The sequence below is a fragment of the Vanessa atalanta genome, chromosome 12 (assembly GCF_905147765.1).
Source record: "Vanessa atalanta chromosome 12, ilVanAtal1.2, whole genome shotgun sequence".
Lineage (NCBI taxonomy): Eukaryota > Metazoa > Arthropoda > Insecta > Lepidoptera > Nymphalidae > Vanessa > Vanessa atalanta.
The window spans coordinates 11,141,020-11,162,251 of NC_061882.1; the positions used below are offsets into that span (position 1 = coordinate 11,141,020).

A 21,232-nucleotide genomic window follows, 5' to 3' on the forward strand; every position below is an offset into this window, starting at 1 on the left:
TGGTGTTTAATTTCTTAAATTCTAATATACATACATCCTTATTTTAAAAAATAATTTCATTATAGCACATATTTATTTCTTCAAAACTTTTCTACCATCTTCAAGAAGTTGTAGTAACACTGGGTACACCTCATCATATGTGGTGATCTGGTTCTGTCGAATGTGATTTTGATATCTTTGCAGAGAACCCGCTACAAATTCAAGCCTGTCTCTCTCATTTTTATGTGAATCTAACCATTGAATCAATTTCTGTATATTCCATCCGGCACATGTGTGAGGGGCTAACAGCTGAGGACCCGCATGGGAGAATAGAAACATCATCACTAAAGAGTATGGCAAGGATGCTCCTTCGTGCTGACTTTTAGCAACTTCTTGAGGTGTCTTTTCTAAAAGCAGACTTAATGCTTTCAATTGGCGATAATGATCGCCCAACTCTGTCACATCGTTTACCAATGGTGACAATGAAATTTCCAAATGTTTACAGTCTGCCTGAAGTTTAGCACGACCATACTTACTCAATGGTCTGACATTACACACATGTTGAACAAATCTTTCAATGCAGGATTTTGAAATGTCGATGCAACACTGATTCAGTGCTGTTTTCTCAGTAAACAAAGATAAATAAATCTCTTTACACCTGGATACAAAGTGTTGCAATTCTTTCATGTAGGGGGAACATGATATATTCTTATTATTTGGATCATCAGCTCTAGTTAAATCTGGTTCATCATGCATAGTGACGAGAATAAGGTAGAGAGAGTTCTTGATAGATTCAGCAAATAGATTGAGTACTGGTAAACTTGAAATATCTTTCAAACTGTTCTGGACTATTTGTACACTTTCCTGTGGTAACATGGAATTCATATTTGCAAGGACTCGCTTAATTTGTGACGAGAAATAGTGTAATGAATTGCAAAGATCAGCATTTTTCTGTTGTGAGCTTGTTGGTGCCTCTATAATTTGGGCAACATCACTTTCCATTGACAATCTTTGTTCTGCTTCTACGTTCATTTGTTTGATACTTTTAGCTACACTATTAGCTAAACTTATGCTTAAGTGCTTATCACCGAGTGATATACTCAGAGCTTCTGCTATAACTCTTATTGCGTTATCTATTTGATCCATAGTGGGCACCTGGTTTAGGTGCCACATACTTCTCACTGGTTCAAGTAGCTTACCTAAGGATTTTGACAAAAACGAATTCTCCCATTTAGTCAAGCAGGAACGATTCATTTCCAAATTTTTACATTTCAACCTCGAGAGTAAATCATTAAAACACTTTAAAAGTTTTGGAAAATCAATCTCAACAGACTGATTTACTGTTGAGGAACTCTTTTCTAACTCGTTGCTGAAAATTATTGAAAGCTCGTTCCAAAAGCTCCTTGCAATGTTTTTGAAATTACCAATAGCATGAAGTTCATTCACAACATTCTGCAGCATTATTACTTTCATGCAACTGTTGTAAATATCAACTTTAAAGAGCTTATCAATGTTGTCCCACAGTTTAATTTTGAAATCTTGTGCATTCATAATATTTGCTTTACCGGGTGCAGAACGACCTGAACTTGTTTTTTTTATTTCTATAGATACCATTTGGACATTGAGTGCAATGCCAATTTCCTTTCTTGTATCTTTTAGTATACAATTTACTGTGCTTTTTATTTGTTCCTCGGTGCATTGTAAATTGTGAAATACTTTGAAACATTGAAGTAATTTTGTCTTGTCACCAACCAACAAACTGGACTGTAATAATTCTGTTGAATTTCTTAATAATTCTTTTCTCTGATGGTCAACTTGTTTCAAAACATCTTCAAGTAAAGCTATCCCTTCAAAGTCATAGTCACCTATTAATTCATTTAGTTCAAATAAAATCATAGCTTCTTTAGATGGGTTGTCTTTTACTGAACTGAGTTTGCTCCACAGAGTGAGTATTTTAGCTGCATGTCTAAGTAAATTACATGTAACTTGTACACGTTCAAGCATTACCGTTTGACTTTCTAACTCGTAAAATGGAGTATGGACTCGTTCTTTGATTTTTTCAGCCCTTTGCAGTAAAACTTGCACTTGGGAACGTACTGATGCTAACATGGTTTCTAGATCTGATATATTGCTAGCTTGGGTAAGGAGATCATTGTGCTTAGCAAGAACCTGTGTCTCTAAGTTTTTTGTTAACTTATCGATGCCTTGGGTCAGCTTAGTTACTTGTTCGGTGACAGATATATTCTCACCTACCAGAGGCTTAACTGAATCTACTAGAAACTTGCTATAGAACTCATCATTCTCTATTTCGACACACACGTCTATAGCCTCCATTACGTACTAAAGTTTATTTGATTTTCTTTACAAAAAATTTGATTAAGTATCGGCGAATATTGAAAAACATCACAATTCTAAATATCTAATAACAACGTCATCTTTCATTGACATTGACAAACTAAGACTTTGACAGATGAAAAGTGAAGATAAAGACTCCTCTACACAATAACAGATTCGGAACAAGTTAAAGCTATAAAGAACAGAATTGAAATTCATTGAATTTAATAAAGGCGTATTCTGTTTTCCTTAAAGAATATCTGGATTCTAGAGCACAGACTATTACTCCAAATGGTAATCAAAAATAACAGACATAAATATATAAACAAGCTCTTATTTTAAATAGGATCCTTTGTTGATACATGTTCCCAGATTATTTAGCTCTGTATTCTATCTATTTCTAATCTAAGTTGGATGTACAAGTTTTTTTTAAAAATTACAGCTTGAAGAATATTACGTTCATGTTGAAATTATATAGGCCATTACTAAATCTTTTCAAATTCATAATATAAAACCTATTGTGTGTATGGAACGTAGCGTAATTTTTCGTTTTATTTACTCGACACTTAAAAGTTTATAATATACACAAGATATAACTTAATAATTTACTATTTATATAATAGTTTGATATAAATATATATAGGACATTAAAAGCAATTGAAGTTTAATTATATTTTATGTCGGGACTTAGGGAAGAAAAGAGATAAATGAATAAACGATGTTTGGCTTAAGAATGTTTCTTTACTTTTGAAATAATATAAAAACAATTATAAAGGGAATTGAGTTATATGCGAAAGAATTAAATTAGATGTCGAATATAATAAAAAAACGAGTCATTTTTGCCAATTTTATTTATGTCGATTAGCACATACGACTGTTGTGCTGTTTTTACAGATAGATATTCAATTAAATTACCTACTATTTCAAACAATTGTGCAGTAGCATCAGACCTGATGATTTTAATTGGAATAGATGACATATAAAGAAAAATATAATATTTATTGTTGTACAGATTGCATATAAATCATCTTAACAAAACTATAAAAAATAATCACATAAAACCGTTTACATCTTTCCATGGCAAAAATTCTCAGGCGTCTTACCATTGGCAGCTTGCTTCTAAATGATTTAATGTAACACATTTCTAAACTAAGGTACACAATAATTATTATAACTTAAACCTAAACAAAACTGTCAAATCATAAAATTAAATGTTTGTATAAAAATTCGTTTGTTTTCATTGTACCTATTTTCTATGTGACTATACGTATTTGTAAGGTGATAAAGTCACCGATGAAATAATTAATCTTATTTTCTATAATAAAAATTAAATTCCATTCAAAATATAGTGATTAATTTAAAAAAAAATCTAACTATATTTAAAGTTATTAACAATTTTATAGAGTTGGCAAAACGGGGTATAAGGTCAATAGTACATAAGGCTGTGCGCTTTTATTGTACAAATGATTTTGATAGCTCATTTCCTTACTTTGATATTTATAAGATATAATGAAACTGTTACTATGTATAACGGAAAAACATATTTTAAATTCATTCAATTTACAAAAAAAAAATCATTCACTCACTTCAGACCATAGCTACAATTTTTGCCTTGTTCTTAGCGTGAGTCGTAGAAAAGGAATTATTAAAAACAACTTTAGTCGAGCTTTGATTTTGATTAATCGTTAAGTGTTTTATAATCATGTCGCAGGGTTATTGTCTGGAATTGAATGAAAATATGTCAGCCGTTTCAAAACCATACTAAAAAAAATTAAAACAAACGCTTTCTGTGACATTAATATTAATGACAGATAATATATTACTGGACATTTTTTATTTTTGTACTATTTTATATTTTGTTAACTTTACTTAGTGAAATTATCAAGAAATCCATTAATTTTGAACATTACTAACTGACAAAAACCCTACGACATTTGTAGTATACTAAAATGGGACAAGGATATCTACATAACACTATCGTGGCTGCTAGTCCGTCCACAGTATAGGTTTCTAGTCTTATAGAAAACATTCAACAACTTACAAACATTAAGAAAATATAAAATATTATCAATGCATTTTTAATTTTTAAACATCGTTTCAATAATTTTCGATATGAGAAGCTAGCATATGTTGCATCATTTTTTGCTTATATTAACAATTTTGAATTATTTCTGAACAACTATTAATTACATATTATTAATATTGACTAAAAATTTATAATTAATATCTATTCAGGAATAATGTATATTTGTTCAAAGAGTAGTTTATTAGGATTATATGTACTCACAGTAGAAGTAAGGCGAAGTATCTCATATAAGTGTCTATCGAAATATATAAAATAAGGTTTTCATATATTGCCAAAAAGGCGCTGTAGCTAGAGGGTATTATCAGAAATTTGCTTTTATTAATTGTAATTTTTAAATATGATTAACAGAATAATTTGAAAATAGCGCCCTTTGATTGTTAATTTTAACTCTCTTAACATGTTTTCTCTACCGATGTTAGTTAATATTTCACCCTCTAGTTCAGACAGGGCACATTTATTTCATACATTTTGTGTAACACTTTTTATACACTAAGATACATCTGTTTGCCTCTACATTATACAATTCTATGTTACATGCATAAAGGCGGCGCTAGATATTAACTCGAGATTTTAATGATCCGAAACGCAATATCATGTTCATAGAACTCCACGTGCATTTGTTACGGAATTAAAACTTCGTCGAATATCTTGCAATATACTAAGAATTTGATATATCTTAAGATAGTCATAAAATACTTTATTTATAAAATAGCTGGTAGTATTTTACCGTCCATTTAGTCGTTTATTTTTTATTCAAAACAGACATTATAGAAACATACATATTATAATGTTTTTAAGGAGTTACGTTACATTGTATTCGAAAATCTTTTTATATGAGGTTATATAATATTGTTTGTTATAAAAAAACATCGGCGGATTATTACATCTAAAATGGCAACACAGTGGTTTATATATTTATAAAATAATTGCATGCCATTTCGGAGAATGTAACAAACTCAGTTTTGTAATATTATGTAAGCTGTGAATTATCGATAAGCATTTGAATTTTATATCGTTACACGGACGCGATTCGCATATAGGATAACTATTGGCAATAAATAATTCACTTAAAAGTGTGAAATGTCCTAAAGTATACAAAGTTTCCGAGATCAGTTCGAAACATAGACAAATCTAGGCAGTGACTTAAAATAATGTAATTGATGCCTCTTATGTAAACTGAAATCGAGAACTATTAGTAGAAGATTGCGCACAACCATGGCTTTAGCACCTGCCTCTTCAAAATACTTGACTTAAAACAAAACTGTGAAGACACAATGAAGTTGTTAGGTTAGGTTGTATTATTTATCTGTGCTAGTCTATTTCTATTTTGTGGATTTAAATCCCGTTTTATACAAAGAGAAATGAGTAAAAATTGCATATCCTAGAGTTAATTCTGGCTCAGTAAATCCAATATATGTGATACCTAAAAAGTTTAACATTAAACTTAGCAAAAAAAAAAAAAACTAGTTTATTAGGTTATAAATTCTTGCAAATTGCAGATTGCAGCGATCACTGTGGCATTATAGTTTGCTAAGATCAAACGTATATTTTGAGAATCTTAGCAAACGAATTGATCATAGTCAAATAATTTATTATAAATTTAGATGAAGAAAAAAGCGTTTAAAAATAAAGTCTATTCACTTATATATTTTACTCACCTAATAACATCTGCACTCATCAGCACTTAACATTTCTAAATTGATATATCACTATCTAGTAACGTATGAATGAATAGCGAAAGCTTATAACTATTAATTTGAAAGTAGGTATCCCTCTTCTTAAAAATTCAAGTAGTATAAAAATACGCGAAAAAAAATCTTTCAACTATCTTTACATAATAATCCATTTCAATATACTTTATACAAAATGTAAACAAAATAAAAACAAACACGAGTTGAAAACAATTTTCATTACTTATCCACTTACATAGATAATAAATCTGTAAAGTTAACATCTCTTGTTAAAACTACTCATAAGAAAGTGATAGCAGTATTTGTAGTCTTAACATATTAGGGATATGTCTAAACATATTATAATGAGGATGGTAACCAGTAAGAAAATTTAAAATAATTTCAACTATTTCTACGCAACGGACTCAGCCCTCAGGAACTTACATTGCGCCAATACATAGAAATGAATTGACCGAGAGTTCCGCTATCAAGTAAATACGGGCGGCAAAGTAATCAAAGTATTAAAGAAAAAGAGATTGCGGCCAATAAGTGTGTAGTATTTAAAAAAAAAAGAAATACGGCTAACGCAGGCTTTATTTTATTATCACGATCTATTTATTTAGCTAGCAACTTACTAACTACACATTAATATTGTTGCCCGCCATTATAACCAAAGACAGTTATTGTTATTGGCCACAAACTATCTTTCAAATTTTACATGATCATTTTTTGTGGTTATTGTGACTGGTCAATTCATTTTCTATGTTTATCATCGAATAATCCGTCTCGTCTATATATCAGCTATGCTAAGCTATGTATCCAAGTAAATTGTGCTTCAAATATAATGATATTAATACACTTATGTATTATTTCTTTAGACAGAGAATAACTTGAAGAAAAATATATTATAGTCGCTGCAATGTCGAGTCGATGTAATAAATTATATATAAGTATTAAAGATTAACTCCAGACAAGTGGTTTTATTATATATTCATTTGTTTAAACATGTTGTACAATTTAAACTGAAATGGATTGTAGATGTTATCATTTGTTGAGATTTACTAAGTTATCAAACATTGTAGGTAGTTGATATTTAATTGGAATTTATTATAAAATACCTATTTATACGCTATGTATTTGTGATATTTTCTATTAATGATGGATAACTTTGTAAGATCAAATAAGATATATTTATGAGTTATATACAAATTAGGTGTTATTTAGATTCTGCATTTGAAATAAAAATTGAAGTGGCAAATATTTATTTATCCATTTGAAAAAAGATAATGCAATTAATTTAATAACTTTCATTAATTACTCTTGAGTGTAATGAAGAAAAACTTTCTTAATAATAAATGGCACCATTATGACATGAGAACGTCAAATGCAGAGCTAAATAAGACCACTCCGTATACAATATTTTTAAATTATCAACATTTGATAAGGGAGCTATAAAAAGGGAAACTCCAAAGTATCGAAGTCAAATTAGAAATATCCATAAAACTTAGCATCTTAATTTAAATAAGTGTACATTTAAAAGTACGCCGGGATCCGAGTTTGTTCCCTCTTCTGTATTTCTTACCGCGGCTCTCTTTGTCCTTGCGGATCTCCCGGACTAGAGTGTAGAAGGCATCGTCTACGCCCATACGGGTTTTTGCTGATGTTTCTACGAATGGTACACCATAACTTCGCGCCACCTGCAATTTAAACAAGTGCTTTGTTAAAATAATAACTAGTTTAGAATATTCTATTACCATTTTAATAGGAAACTTTATATAATAACAACAAAAAAAGACAACTTCTTGAATACATATCTTTGACAAGCATCACTAGTGTTTTGAAATTGGATATGTAATCTAAATTCCTAATAATCAGCTCATAATGATACAGACATTTTAAAACAAAGTACACTAATATTTTAATTGTTACAAATTGTATTCACATGTTTGCTTTGTTGAATATAATTAATTTATTGTCTACAACTGATGCAACTGACTCACATCAACAATTTATACACTTTATATAACTTCCTATATTTATATTCTATTTCAGTTATATATTGTGACACATGAACGTTTAGAAATATACCTAAAGATATCTAACCAACTTAAAAATTCTAGAGTTTTTCTACAAAAAAATTATTTATTTTCAGAAATCACATAAGTAATTTTATATAATTATCGATTTGTTGGGAGTAATCTATGTAGTATATCTATAGGAAGAATCTAGTAAACAGTGAACTATCTCAGGTGGGATGTGCTCCTGGAGCTATTCTCAACTTAGAATTGCCTAATGCATAGGACATCTTATCTTAGATCTTAAGTATGTGTATGCAAATTGGTGCACTAAATACTAGTCTCATAATCTGACACAGGACACCTACCAACTTCCAAACTTTTTCTATACTTCCTAATAAAAAACTCATTAACTTTTCTTTGACCCAATCCAGTGTTTGAAGTTTGGACTTGCCTTATAGATTACAAGGTAGCAAGTCCAAAGTTCAAATCTTAGGTTTAGATATAATAAAAATATTAGAGATAACTATGTATTTTAATATAATAATACATTTTGGAACCACTAAAAACTAATGATGGTGAAAGCAAAAAACTATGGATATATTTTTTATGGCATAAGTTGTTGGACAAGCATATGGGCTACCTAATGGTTAGTGGTTACCACTGCCTATAGACAATGGTGCTGTAAGAAATATTAACCATTCCTTACATCCTCAATGCGCCAACAACCTTGGGAACTAAGATGTTATGTCCCTTGTGCCTGTAGTTACACTGGCTCACTTACTCTTCAAACCGGAACAAGAATACTGAGTACTGTTGATTTTAGTTTAATAGTTTTAGTGACAGCACACTAGTACAAATAATTGTTGTGATGTATATAGATTCATACTGTTTTAGAAATTGTTAAAGTTTCATGTGTATTTTTGTCTTTACTTGAATATTTAAGTGTATTTTTGTACTTTCTTTGTCCATTCCATTATAATTGTTTAATCTTAAACTTTTAGACATTTGGAAGTTTAACAGTAGGTAAGCTTCCATGTAGTTGTAGGGCTTTGTGAAAACCACTCAATCATCACATATTATAACGCCAAAAAGCAATATAATGTGTTGTTGAGATACAATTTTCAACATGAGTGAGCAATTTTTCTGGGTGAAGAGAAATAACATCTGAGTTACTATAGTTAGTGGGATGATGTTAGACATGTTTATAAGGACAATAACTATTGGCAGTGACATTAACTTAAATCTAATATAATATCTATAAAATTAAGCAACAAGTACATCTATTTATTCTTTATTAATATAACAACAGAAAATATTAAATGGCTCCTTGTGTAACAACTATTATATTGAACAATTATTTTAATTTATTCTATAAATATTAATAAATTCACATATCATTGTATTCAATAGTTATTGATAATAACCACTAATACATGAACAAGTAATAAGGTAACGAGTCTAGACTAAATTGTAGTTATCATTGTATAACATCTAAGTAAGGTGGGAGGTTTCACAGTCCCAGAATCTGCTTTGTTATTTTTTTTTAGTATAAAATCTAGCATTCTCTTTGTTTCTATGAATCTATTATGCACTGTTTTTTACAATTGCCTCTATAAAAGATACAGATCAATTCTAATGTTTATCTTATATCCTATTTCTTGGCTTGTTACTGTATAAAGAGATGACTCAGGATGAGCCATAATTATTAATTTCAATATTTGAATGGAACAAGTAATAAATAAAAGAAAAGGTTTATATACATCAATTAAATGTTCCATTTTCATAAAAATTGTGGCAGAGATTATGAATTTATGAGAGAGGTCAATGTATAATTGACATAATCTCTTTGGGAAATTTCACAAAAATAGAAATTACACCCTAATATTTTTATAAACACATTGAATCTTGATTACTTTACTAACTCAGGTTGAGTTCATTGTATAATTTTAATTCTATACAATTTTGTAGAATTTCTTTTAAGTATTATAGAAATACTTCTGATCAACTTGATATATTATGCATGTAGTAACAAAAAATTGCATTATCCTCAACAAAAGTTTTTTTTTTATTTATACTCCCTAAACTTTCTTACTTGTACCAGAAATAAAAGTTTTAACTGAGAATAAATGGAATTTATTTAAAACTAGGATGTACATTATATGACTGACACTTACACACATTAGTTCCACTAGTTTCCCTTCTGAATTCTTAGTTGATGTAACCAATACTACTTGACGACAACATTCTATAGACAGCATTATATTCAAATTGAATTAAGCATTTATTAGATACTCGTTATAGTTGCCTGTGGATACACTCCTATTTTAGAGGTCTATGTTCTTCCTCGGAGCTCAAACTAACAAATTCCATTAACTTCAGTTCATTGGTTTTGCCGTGAAAAAGCAGTAGACAGACAGAGTTACTTTTGAATTTATTATATTAGTATAAATAAGGAAAGTTTAGTTATACAAACCAAAAATGACTTTGACTTACTGTATATCATGGGTCATATATACCATTTTTGTTTGTTCATAATGTAAGTTCAAGATATTATACCAATAAAAATACATAAATGATTGTTTTTTATACAGTATTTATTTACATTATATATAAGACTGTGTATATTGTGTAAATATGTTGTATGTATACAATACATAAAATACTTTTTTCTACTAGTAAAATATGATTGTTTTAGATTATGTGAATCATTGATTAATTAAGAATGATATAGGTACTTATATTGATGGTAATTGATTTTATTATTTCGCAATACAAGTTGTAAGTGTATGACATATTCAATTCTGAATAAATAAAATGCTAGTGTAACAAGTTTAATAGAAAATACAAAATTGAATAATGTTATTGTTTCATTGTCACATCTGAGTACACAGTAAATAAAAGTATGTACATTTCGTACATGGGTTAAAGTTAAAGAATTATTTTTTGATGAGTCAAGAGAAATGTCACTAGTGGTATAATAATAAACAAACAAACGTACCTCTCGCGCTTGCGTCATGTCGACAGCCCATGCCTGAAGGTCGCACTTGTTACCTACTAACACCATCGGCACTTCTTCCGCGTCCTTCACTCGCTTTATCTGCTCTCTGTATGATCCAATGTCCTCGAAACTCTTAGCACTATTTACCGCGAACACCAACAAGAACCCCTCCCCTGTCCGCATATATTGGTCCCTCATAGCGGAGTACTCTTCTTGACCTGCCGTATCCAATATATCTAACAGACACGTCTCCCCGTCTATAACCACTTGTTTCCTATACGAATCTTCGATCGTTGGATCGTACTCATCCACGAAATGATTTTGAATCAGCTGTATAGTCAATGCGGATTTACCGACGCCACCAGCCCCTACCACCACTAACTTGTACTCGGTCATTTTGCGACGAGATAGTAGGAATATTTTTCGTAACACTAAACGTCACTGGTACACTAAGAAACAACGCCCCAAACCAACGCGCCACACCTTTGATATTACTCACATCGGCATGGCTGTCACGACCTGTTATGTATGTTATTGCACTCACTGTACCCGTAAAACGGCTAATTAATGTATTATTAGAGTCAAATGCAATAAATAACAATGAGGCAGTTCACTCACCCTTCTACCACAGACTAAGTAGACTATATTTACACGTGACATAACAGAATGAAAAGATTTATACCTATTTGCTTTAAATTTAAATATAATATAAAATATTATGTAAAATTATTTAGTTGTAATAATTTAAGTTCGTGAAAGCTTTTGCTCTTTTTAAGTAACATGTATTATGGTTTTAATTTATGTCGTACGTTTAAAATATTATTTTAAAGTACATTTGACTGTTAATAGTTCGAGATTCAGTTTTAAGATGGCGCTGTATTTTTGAAATAAATATTAAGGTCTTCTTTTAAATATAATGACGTCCCTAACACAAAACACATACCTACATAAAACAGACATTTCTTTAAAAAAAAGAAAGAAAAATAACTGAATTATTATATTCATTATTGTATGACATAAGAACAAAGAGAATTAAGAACAGAGCATTATAACCCTTTTTAGAGCTTTGATTGTTTTTGTTGTTGAGATTATAATAAATTATTAAATTATTTAATTATTGTTCATATATTTTGAATATGTCAACTGAAAAACCAGAAGATGAGGGGGATCCCGAAGCTTTGGAAGAAGCGGGTATACTCGAAGCAGATGTCGGTGCCAATTTGTGAGTATTTAAAATTCATAGTTCGAATTTTATAGCTTTGTTTTAGACACTCATTATGTTCTTATAAATGAAGATTGTCAGAATTTTCTTAGTTTTTCTTGAGTTTCTTTCGGCAGTTCTTCTCAGGTCTGAGATGTTTCTTTCCTAACCGGTGGTAGAATTTTGTCAATCAATAAGAAATTGTTCTATGTTTAATAAATTTATTTGAATTAGAATTGTTTAAATTTATAATAATTGTAAGCTTCATATTCTTGAAAATGTACCTAAGCGAACGCCATAATGTAACATGCACCAGAGAAACACATTGGAAGGACATTGAGCACCGCTATAAAAAAAAACCGAAAACATCGCCTTCTCAGTCACACTTGCAGGTCCAATAAGACTGAAGTGATCAGAGCAGCTTACGATCCTGAAAGTAACACGATAATATCCATGAAGTTCAAATATTTATTACCAGCTTTAATTAGCGTTATTTAGGTCTATTTTTCCACAAGTTCTGTCAGCGATGGAGAAAAGGAGAAGTTTTGAAGCAAGGATGAATTAGGCCAATAGATTTTTCGGCGCTTTCCCAGTTTTGGCAGTATACTAGACATATAAATAATCATAGCTCGAAACCTATGATGCTGAGAATGCAGAGACTTCAACTTGAGAGTAGATGGTCTCATGGTGGTTGAGAATAATGTACTTAGCCTGAGAAATACAACGAGGAGACCGTTTAATTGAAATGGCTGCTAATGAACATTACCATGTGACAATGTAACAACAACACCTTTACCAAATCGACTCTACCCGAAAGTAATGGCCACTCAGTTTCGTAAATGCTATTGAAATTATTTATAGAAAACATCTATAACTTTCTACTTGCCCGATGTAGGGTTTCAGACTTATAAGAAAGTCACTATACCAACGAGGCAATCACGAACTCCTTCGTTAAAACAATTACAAAAATATGTAATGTAATCAATCACCTTAAATACAATAATATCGGAAAGTATTTTTGGTTGAGTTTTATTATTGTTTCTTATTTTAAATAAACAAATAAATTCTTAGTCATGGTTTTAATTTTTTAATTTAAAATAAGTAATATTAATAAAACTAACCTAAAAAATAAAATCAGATAGTATTATTACACTATTGTATTATCCGATTTTACATTAATAACAAATATAATAGAAAATAATGTATTATTATTGAAGAGGGTAAGTTTAGCTAAACACCACAATCATATGTTTTTCATCCAATATGAAGTAATAGTTGTCTTTGGTTTTCCTCAAATTGATGAGCTATATAATTAAATTATACATGGATTAGTATTGGGTAGTTGTTTACAAAATTAAGATACTCTTGCTTACAATTTTTATTTATAAACTTCTTCATAGTCGCCTATTATTTGCCCCAGTGATCAGCAGCTTGCCGGTATAGATCCTAAATTGAAGATTAATATGGACCCGCAAGCTCACAGCCACCTCCGACCTGAGATGATGTTCATTCGAGAGGAATTACGCCAAGCAAAACAACAGACCTTGGCGGTGAGTATCTATACAAAAAAGTGCAAGGTGCAAGAATTAATTATCTTAGTACTGGATTAATTTGTGTAGTATCAAAAATGTATGCAAAAATATATCAGCCTATTCGTTTATGTGAACCCACACCTTTGGTTGCCTGGAAGAGATCGCTATGTAGCGATAATGTCGCCAAAATTGTACACGTCTTTTATTTAGGGAATATCTATGTTTTCTCTTTGTAAATAATAAAATATAAAGTATAGAACTGCATTTTGGGGCGGTCGCATATATGGCCTACCTGATGGTAAGTGTTCTATCACCGTAAAATTATTAACAATTTCTTACAACACCACCAACCAACTTTACGAACTAACTAACCAATCAGCTTAATGTGCGGTAGAGCAAGTATAAGTCGGTTCTACTAGGAGCTCTAACACACGACCATTACCAGCTAAAAGTTCGTGGATTACAGACCAATTTAACTTTAGGAATTTTACAAATTATAGCTTAGTTTTGTATCCACATCAACTTGACGTAAACTGCGGTCACAAATATTACGTCGATTTGTAAAATTACTTCAAGGTACGTCGCACAGCACTGAAGAAACTTCTTCTGAAGGACGCGATGCAGGAAGACTGTGAGCTAAGGAACATAGGCTTAAGTTACGCGCCACCCGATCCTTAATTGAAAAATAAACAATATATATATTTATACCTTTTTGCTGGTGTTTAATTTAGAACAGTTTTTTAGAACTTATTGGCTGCTGCTCAGAGTAGTGTGTGGCTGTTGTAGTTGATTTTTTATTTAAATTCAATTTCCAAAGTGAAAACTAAAATAAGATATTTAAATGTTTTCACATTTATTATATTTATAGACATTTTATGGGCAATATCAGGATTATTCAAGATAAGTGGGCGTATATTCAAACGATTTTATGAACAATATGAACGATTCACAAATTCAGTAAATATTTAATTAAACAAATCAATTACACAGATATATTCACAATAGTCATCAATATCGATTCGTTAATAAATCATACAGACAAACACACATAAATCACTGAATCTATTATAAAAGAATAAAGATAATGTTGGAAATTAGCGATTCATCGCATACGTGGTGCGCGGGAAATCTTGAATGTAACTGTCGATCCAAGATGGCTGCCGCGCTGCCATCGACGCGACGCTTCACTAGAGCGCCGTTCAACTCCCATTGACAATTCCAACCAGTACACAACACTATTTTCCAACCAGTATGAATAAACAAGATGGCGCACCATGCGCCGTCATACGTTTAACACGGAAAAAGTCTAAAAGCGTCTGAAACTGCGAAGTGCAGCTACTTATATAAGATTAGCTATCCGTCCCGACTTCGTCTGGGTGAAATTTTATTTACTTCAAGATATCACTCACCTCTCCAGTTTAAGCCACTCAATTGCTCGTAAAAAAATCATCGAAATCAGTCTAACCGTTAAGGAGGAGTTCAGTTACATACACAGAAGATTTAGATATTTTCACATATCGTATTATATACTAAAACCTTCTCCAAAATTAATTGCATCATATATGCATATACTGTTATAACTTTTATGTAAGTATTTGTAGTTTTTTCAGTTAGGCGTCACACAAGAACTCATTTATCCCGGGACCCAAGTTCTACTGACACACTTACTACATGTATTAGAAAGAAAATAAACTGTTTTTTGTTTTTTGCAGCACACTAAATAAATAGCATTAACATTAACAGCCTGTAAATTTCCCACTGCTGGGCTAAGGACTCATCTCCCTTTGAGGAGAAGGTTCGGAGCATATTCCCACACACTGCTCCAATACAGGTACAGGATACACATGTGGCAGAATTTCTTTGAAATTAGACACTTGCATGTTTCCCCACGATATTTTCCTTCACCGCCGAGCACGAAATGAATTATAAACATAAATTAAGCACATGTAAATACAGTGGTGAATGCCTGGGTTTGAACCCGCAATCATCGGTTGCGATGCACGTGTTCTAACCACTGAGCCATCTCGGCTCTTATTAAATAAACTAAATAAATACATAATGCAATTTAAAGTTCACGTGTAATATTGTGTGGGAAATGGAGCCAGCTCAGCGTGGAGTTAATATTTGTTCACTTTCAGGCAGAAGACATAACCTACATATACAATTGTATTTAACTAACATGACTGTATTTTTAGATGTTGAAAAAGAGTAACAACTGAGTTTCTTGTTCTTCCTTGTTTCGGTTCTTCTCGGTAGAATCTACATTCCGAACCGGTGGTAGCTTTACTTTAAATAGTTTGTTAAATGACGTGTAATTTCCGTAGTTCGGGATGGCAAAATAAAATTATGTTGTACCATGATGTTTCAATCTCTCTCTATATTTTTTACAATGCCCCAATCATCCAATTGTTTTCCTTATGACAGCTCAATCACTTTTAAAATAAGAAATAGTGTTACATGCCAGTATTAAATGTTATAAAAAAATACCAACTAAAGTTGTACAAATTATTGATCAATTAATTACAATAATAATTGTAATAATATGTAATAATAATAATGTGACATTATTAATAATATTATTAATTATGATATCCTATGACGTAGAACCGTATTGGAGGCTAGGGCTAGTCTCGTAACAGACGATTCAAAAGTACTTGTAAAAGCCTACTTAAATAAAGTATATTTTGATTGATTGATTGATTGATATAGCTTTGAAACATAGAATTGGCCTTTTGCCTAAAAAATGTACAATAGAAAAAGGGTTTTTCAAGCAATTTCTAAATGGTTTGCCTCATTAAAAGCCGAGATGGCCCAGTGGTTAGAACGCTTGCACCTTAACTGATGATTTCGGGTTCAAGCCCAAGCAGGCACCACTGAATTTTCATGTGCTTAATTTGTGTTTATAATTCATCTCGTGCTCGGCGGTGAAGAAAAACATCGTGAGGGAATTCTGCCACATGTGTATTCCGCCAACCCACATTGGAGCAGCGTGGTGGAATATGCTCCAAACCTTCTCCTCAAAGGGAGAGGAGGCCTTTAGCCCAGCAGTGGAAAAATTTACAGGCTGCTAATGCTAATGCTTGCCTCATTAAAAATATAAATCTTAATTGATTCGTCTTTACAAAATTAAAAATATATTAGTCTAAATTTAATTTGAAATGTTAATAGGAGGCTTAATGAAAGTAATGTAATTACTATCTACGTCTCTTTAATACATCAAAAACGCTAATAAAATTGAATGATGTAAGTAGGACTTTTTAATTAAAGAGCATTTCAATTATGTTAAATCATTTATTTCAATTCTAAAGTAACTTAAATACGAGTAACTTAATTATTTTTATCCTACGTCAAGATTAGGGTTAAGTTATATTTATTGACAAAAAAAAATGACATAACATAAACATTTTTGGTAGGTTAAATATATCTCTAAATTAATATCAAAATGTGCTTTATTGTAATAGGTAGAGAATAATAAGCGAGAGGCCTCTTGGGTCACCCATTTAGAACGAAGTTGCTTTCGCTATTTTTAATGTATTAAATAACAGATACAATAAAATAAATTAACAACTTTTGATAATGATTAAATTGTTTCTGCCTTGCCACACTAACTGGAGCCCCGGGATAGTTGTTCCCATTCACATCAACCTTCTAAATCCGGTTGCTCAGATACGTACTCAGAAGAATGAGTGCATTGACGACCTCCGTGGCCGTGTAGTGTGTATTCCGGGTTTTTTACGCCACTCCAAAGTCGAAAATGATTCCCGGTCGAGTCGATGTAGAAAAAGTTCATTAGTTTTCTATGTTGTCTTTGGTCTGGGTGTTTGTGGTACCGTTGTTACTTCTGATTTTCCATAACACAAGTGCTTTAGCTACTTACATTGGGATCAGAGTAATGTGTGTGATGTTGTTCAATATTTATTATTATTATTATTTATTAGTATATCTGACCAGTGTTTCAAGTTGCACACAATTAATTGCCTTAGATAAATCACAAAATCCCTAAAGCATCCTATGACTATTACGAGGCTTTAAAATATTTATGATTATCTCGACACCAGCAGATTTAGTGTTCGTTTATCAATGATTTCGCTAAGAGTAGGTAGTACAGAGATGGGTCTATAAATATTGGAGTCTGAAGTACTACCGGATTTACAAATTAGAATTACCTTACTATTTTTCAGGCCAGGTAACCTTGACGGAGATCCCCCAAGGATTAAATGAATTTATTATATCTGTAATTTCAGTAGTTTAAGATGACAAAATAAAATCACGTTGTATAATAATTCTCCCACAAATATATTTTACAATCCCTCGCAATCATCTCATTTATTTGAGAATTAATTGAGGCCAACTGTCCACAATGACCGGTACATATTAATGTTAAATTTATGATAAGGTACACATTTTTCAAAAATATTGTCAGTACGTGTTGCAGTGGTTTCAATGGCTACAATACCGGCAACAATGGCTCGAAGAATAATTTCATGAGTTTATATGAATTTATGTTAAGTCACCACAGAAAAGTTATATTTATTAAACCTATAAAATTTGATTAAAACAATTTACAATATTTTCTCCATTACCTGATATAACCCACTAGGTGGCTGTATACGAATACAACAATGAAAAGCTCATCCCTGCACAGGTTATTAATACTTTGTTTAATAGAAAAGCTCACAACATCCTTACGTTTTTTAAATTTTAGTTTTTACCTTAATTTATTAACTTTTTAATAAATCCATATTGATCTGTGTCCATTTCCCGAACGGCTTATATTGTAAATATGTTTATAATTAACATTACAAGCGTTACGGCCAACTAGGGTTTCGCGAGATAATTGGAGTCCTCTCGAAGGGCAACATAAAAAAATAAATAATTGAGACTATTTTATTAACTGATATACAGTTTTAATATGATAGGTCGAACAGAGAAAAAAAGGTCGTCCACATGGGCCCCGAAAAGGGGTAAGACGGCCTTGATTAATATATATAATATTGTCATTTATATATAATGCTACAGAATACGTAATATGACATATTATAAGGGATATAAGAAGAAAAATTTAAAAAAATTGTTAAGGAACGCTTGTGTGCGAAAGTTTACTATACAATTAGTGAGTTTATGTTTGGTAGCACACCTTGGGAATGAAACGATCGCCTACTGGCTGTTTCTATTCATATACAATTATGTATATAATTAATTTGACGAAAAAAAAAAGACCCGCTGAGTTTCTTTCACCGGTTCTTCTCAGGTCAGGGTGTTCCTTTTTCCGAACTGGTGGTAGTGTTTAATTTGACCATCAATAAGAAAGTGTAATGCTTCTATATTGAATAAAGGAATTTGAGTTTGAGTTTGAGTGCTGGAAAAATACAAAATATACAAATATACAATATTGGCGTACGTACTAACGTGTAACGTACGAGTACAAGTATTCCTTCCATTCGAATCGTAAACTTTGTAAGTAATATTTTATACAAGTTTTAAAACTTCGCCCCATTTCTTGTGTCAAACACATGTGGGACTCGTTCTAGAGAAATAATAATAGTTTTTTAATGTAAATATTGCTTTTACGAAAATAAACGTTAAAAGTATAACACATAATGGATTATGCAGTTTGTCCGTTTGTTTAATTCAACTACGCTCATACTTTTCACTATTATAATAGTATAGATATATTTTGTTCTTTAAGGGATGTTTTTTTTTTCTTTTTTTAGTTTGGCGGACGAGCATTTTGGCCACCTTTAGGTAAGTGGTCACCACCACCCGTAGTCAAAGGCGCTGTATGAAATATTAACCATTCCTTACATCGCCTATGCGCCACCAACCTCGGGAACTATGATGTTATGTCCCTTGTGATTGTAGTTACACGGGCTCACTCACCCTTCAAACTGGAACACAATATTACTGAGTACTGTTATTTGAAGGTAGAATATCTGATGAGTAGGTGGTACCTACCCAGGCGGGCTTGCACAAAGCCCTACCACCGAGTAATGGATGGATGGCGGTAAAGAGGACGACCTAAGAAAACATGGGCAGTGTGTGGTGGGGGAAGTTAACGATCAGACGACGAATAATAGAGGAGAATGGAAGGGAAAGACGTGCTGCGTCAACACCAGATAGTTTGGGGTAAAAGTAAGGGAAAAGAAGAAAATACTTGACGTTTTTTAATCAAGACATTATGAGATGCTTCAAGGGTGCTGGCATTGCTTACGCTGCCTTAACTTTAAGAGATATCTCAAATTAATGTGTTACTGAATTTTTGGCGATAATGCTTATATAAAATCCTAGATGACATGCCTAGATGATACATTCCTGTGGAAATGACGTCATCGAATTAAAATTATATTTATCAAACTAAAAACTAAAGGATAATAAATGGTTATTGTGGGTTATCCCTAAGAGATAGACGTATATCATCGTACTTTTTTTGTAGACCTTTTTAAGGTGTACAATACTGTAGTACATTATTTTGACCTGTCTCGTAGAGTTCAGCCAGCGTTTGCAATGTAAGAATGCATTAGAAACCTCTATAATTTTATCAGTGTTTCTCTACTGGACTATGCTTGTATTAAATATATAAACCTTCCTCTTGAAAAAGTATAAGCATACACAGGGACAGTTTTATACTATGTAGTAAAAGACCATGGCGTATGGCTGAACTGTAGTAGCACAAAATAATTACCGAATGTCGTTGTAAAAATGCGAGTAGGTACTTATATTTAATCAAAGTCCAAATATCAAGTTTAATTACCTAATATTTATTTATTTTATTCGATTTGAGTTTTATTCTTTCGGTGGCTCTATTAAGAAACGTTTGTCTGGTTCACGGCCATACAATTATTATGTATGGCCGTGACCCAGACATAATAGCTGGTGCCCGCGACTCCGTTCACGTGATTTTAAGCCTCAAAAGTAGTAGTATTATATAATTGACATATCTGTGTGTCTTTGAGTCTTTCGTGGTATTGTAGTTCCCAATAAGTATTTGTCTAACAGCGTAATGTATATTACACGATATTACACGTAGTGCCGGGGATTAAAGCATCGTTTTTTTTTGCAGTTGCCATATAAAACCAGCTAACCGTGTGCACTGGACTCGCTTAAAAGTAAACGATTTTATTTTTGGAATGAGACGGAACCGGGGTATAAACATAAATCTGCGCCGTACCCATTTATATTTACAGTATATTATTTATTTTCAAATGCTGGAACTCTTTAAAAAAAAAGGAAAGGAAAAGGCTTAAACCTCATCAGCCCTGGTTCCATAACATCTCGTTTTTAATAAAACAAACGCTATATGTTACCCCAAGGTTACTACCGCATCCAAATCGGTTAAGCCGATTCCGAGATCAGCTGTAAAAAACGAATACATAAACAAACAAAAATTCTAAAAGTCATATAAATGTGATCTATT

The 21,232-nt window shown here is 31.6% G+C and overlaps 3 protein-coding genes across 3 annotated transcripts; 1 reads left to right on the plus strand and 2 right to left on the minus strand.

Moving 5' to 3' along the window:
- LOC125067798 (conserved oligomeric Golgi complex subunit 5) lies at nucleotides 1-2,414 on the minus strand. Its single transcript, XM_047676580.1, has one exon. It carries the CDS (start codon nucleotides 2,311-2,313, stop codon nucleotides 73-75), a length of 2,241 nt encoding a protein of 746 aa, XP_047532536.1. The 5' UTR covers nucleotides 2,314-2,414; the 3' UTR covers nucleotides 1-72.
- Nucleotides 2,415-3,034: 620 nt separating this feature from the next.
- On the minus strand, nucleotides 3,035-11,707 carry LOC125067621 (GTPase HRas). Its single transcript, XM_047676296.1, has 2 exons — nucleotides 11,086-11,707; nucleotides 3,035-7,766 (listed from the first exon to the last, which is right to left on the minus strand). The coding sequence occupies exons 1-2, from the start codon at nucleotides 11,479-11,481 to the stop codon at nucleotides 7,587-7,589; spliced, it is 576 nt and encodes a 191-aa protein (XP_047532252.1). The 5' UTR covers nucleotides 11,482-11,707; the 3' UTR covers nucleotides 3,035-7,586.
- Nucleotides 11,708-12,046: 339 nt separating this feature from the next.
- Nucleotides 12,047-14,531, plus strand: LOC125067842. Its single transcript, XM_047676641.1, has 3 exons — nucleotides 12,047-12,307; nucleotides 13,707-13,836; nucleotides 14,395-14,531. The coding sequence occupies exons 1-3, from the start codon at nucleotides 12,222-12,224 to the stop codon at nucleotides 14,494-14,496; spliced, it is 318 nt and encodes a 105-aa protein (XP_047532597.1). The 5' UTR covers nucleotides 12,047-12,221; the 3' UTR covers nucleotides 14,497-14,531.
- Nucleotides 14,532-21,232: the final 6,701 nt, after the last annotated feature.

Excerpts from the sequence above, each read along its gene's own strand:
- LOC125067842 (XM_047676641.1), top strand. The coding sequence starts at position 12,222 with ATGTCAACTGAAAAACCAGAAGATGAGGGGGATCCCGAAGCTTTGGAA. Across the intron at positions 12,308-13,706 it reads GCAGATGTCGGTGCCAATTT|TGATCAGCAGCTTGCCGGTA; the intron begins GTGAGTATTTAA and ends TATTTGCCCCAG. Across the intron at positions 13,837-14,394 it reads CAAAACAACAGACCTTGGCG|GTACGTCGCACAGCACTGAA; the intron begins GTGAGTATCTAT and ends AATTACTTCAAG.
- LOC125067798 (XM_047676580.1), bottom strand. The coding sequence starts at position 2,313 with ATGGAGGCTATAGACGTGTGTGTCGAAATAGAGAATGATGAGTTCTAT.
- LOC125067621 (XM_047676296.1), bottom strand. The coding sequence starts at position 11,481 with ATGACCGAGTACAAGTTAGTGGTGGTAGGGGCTGGTGGCGTCGGTAAA. Across the intron at positions 7,767-11,085 it reads ACATGACGCAAGCGCGAGAG|GTGGCGCGAAGTTATGGTGT; the intron begins GTACGTTTGTTT and ends TTTAAATTGCAG.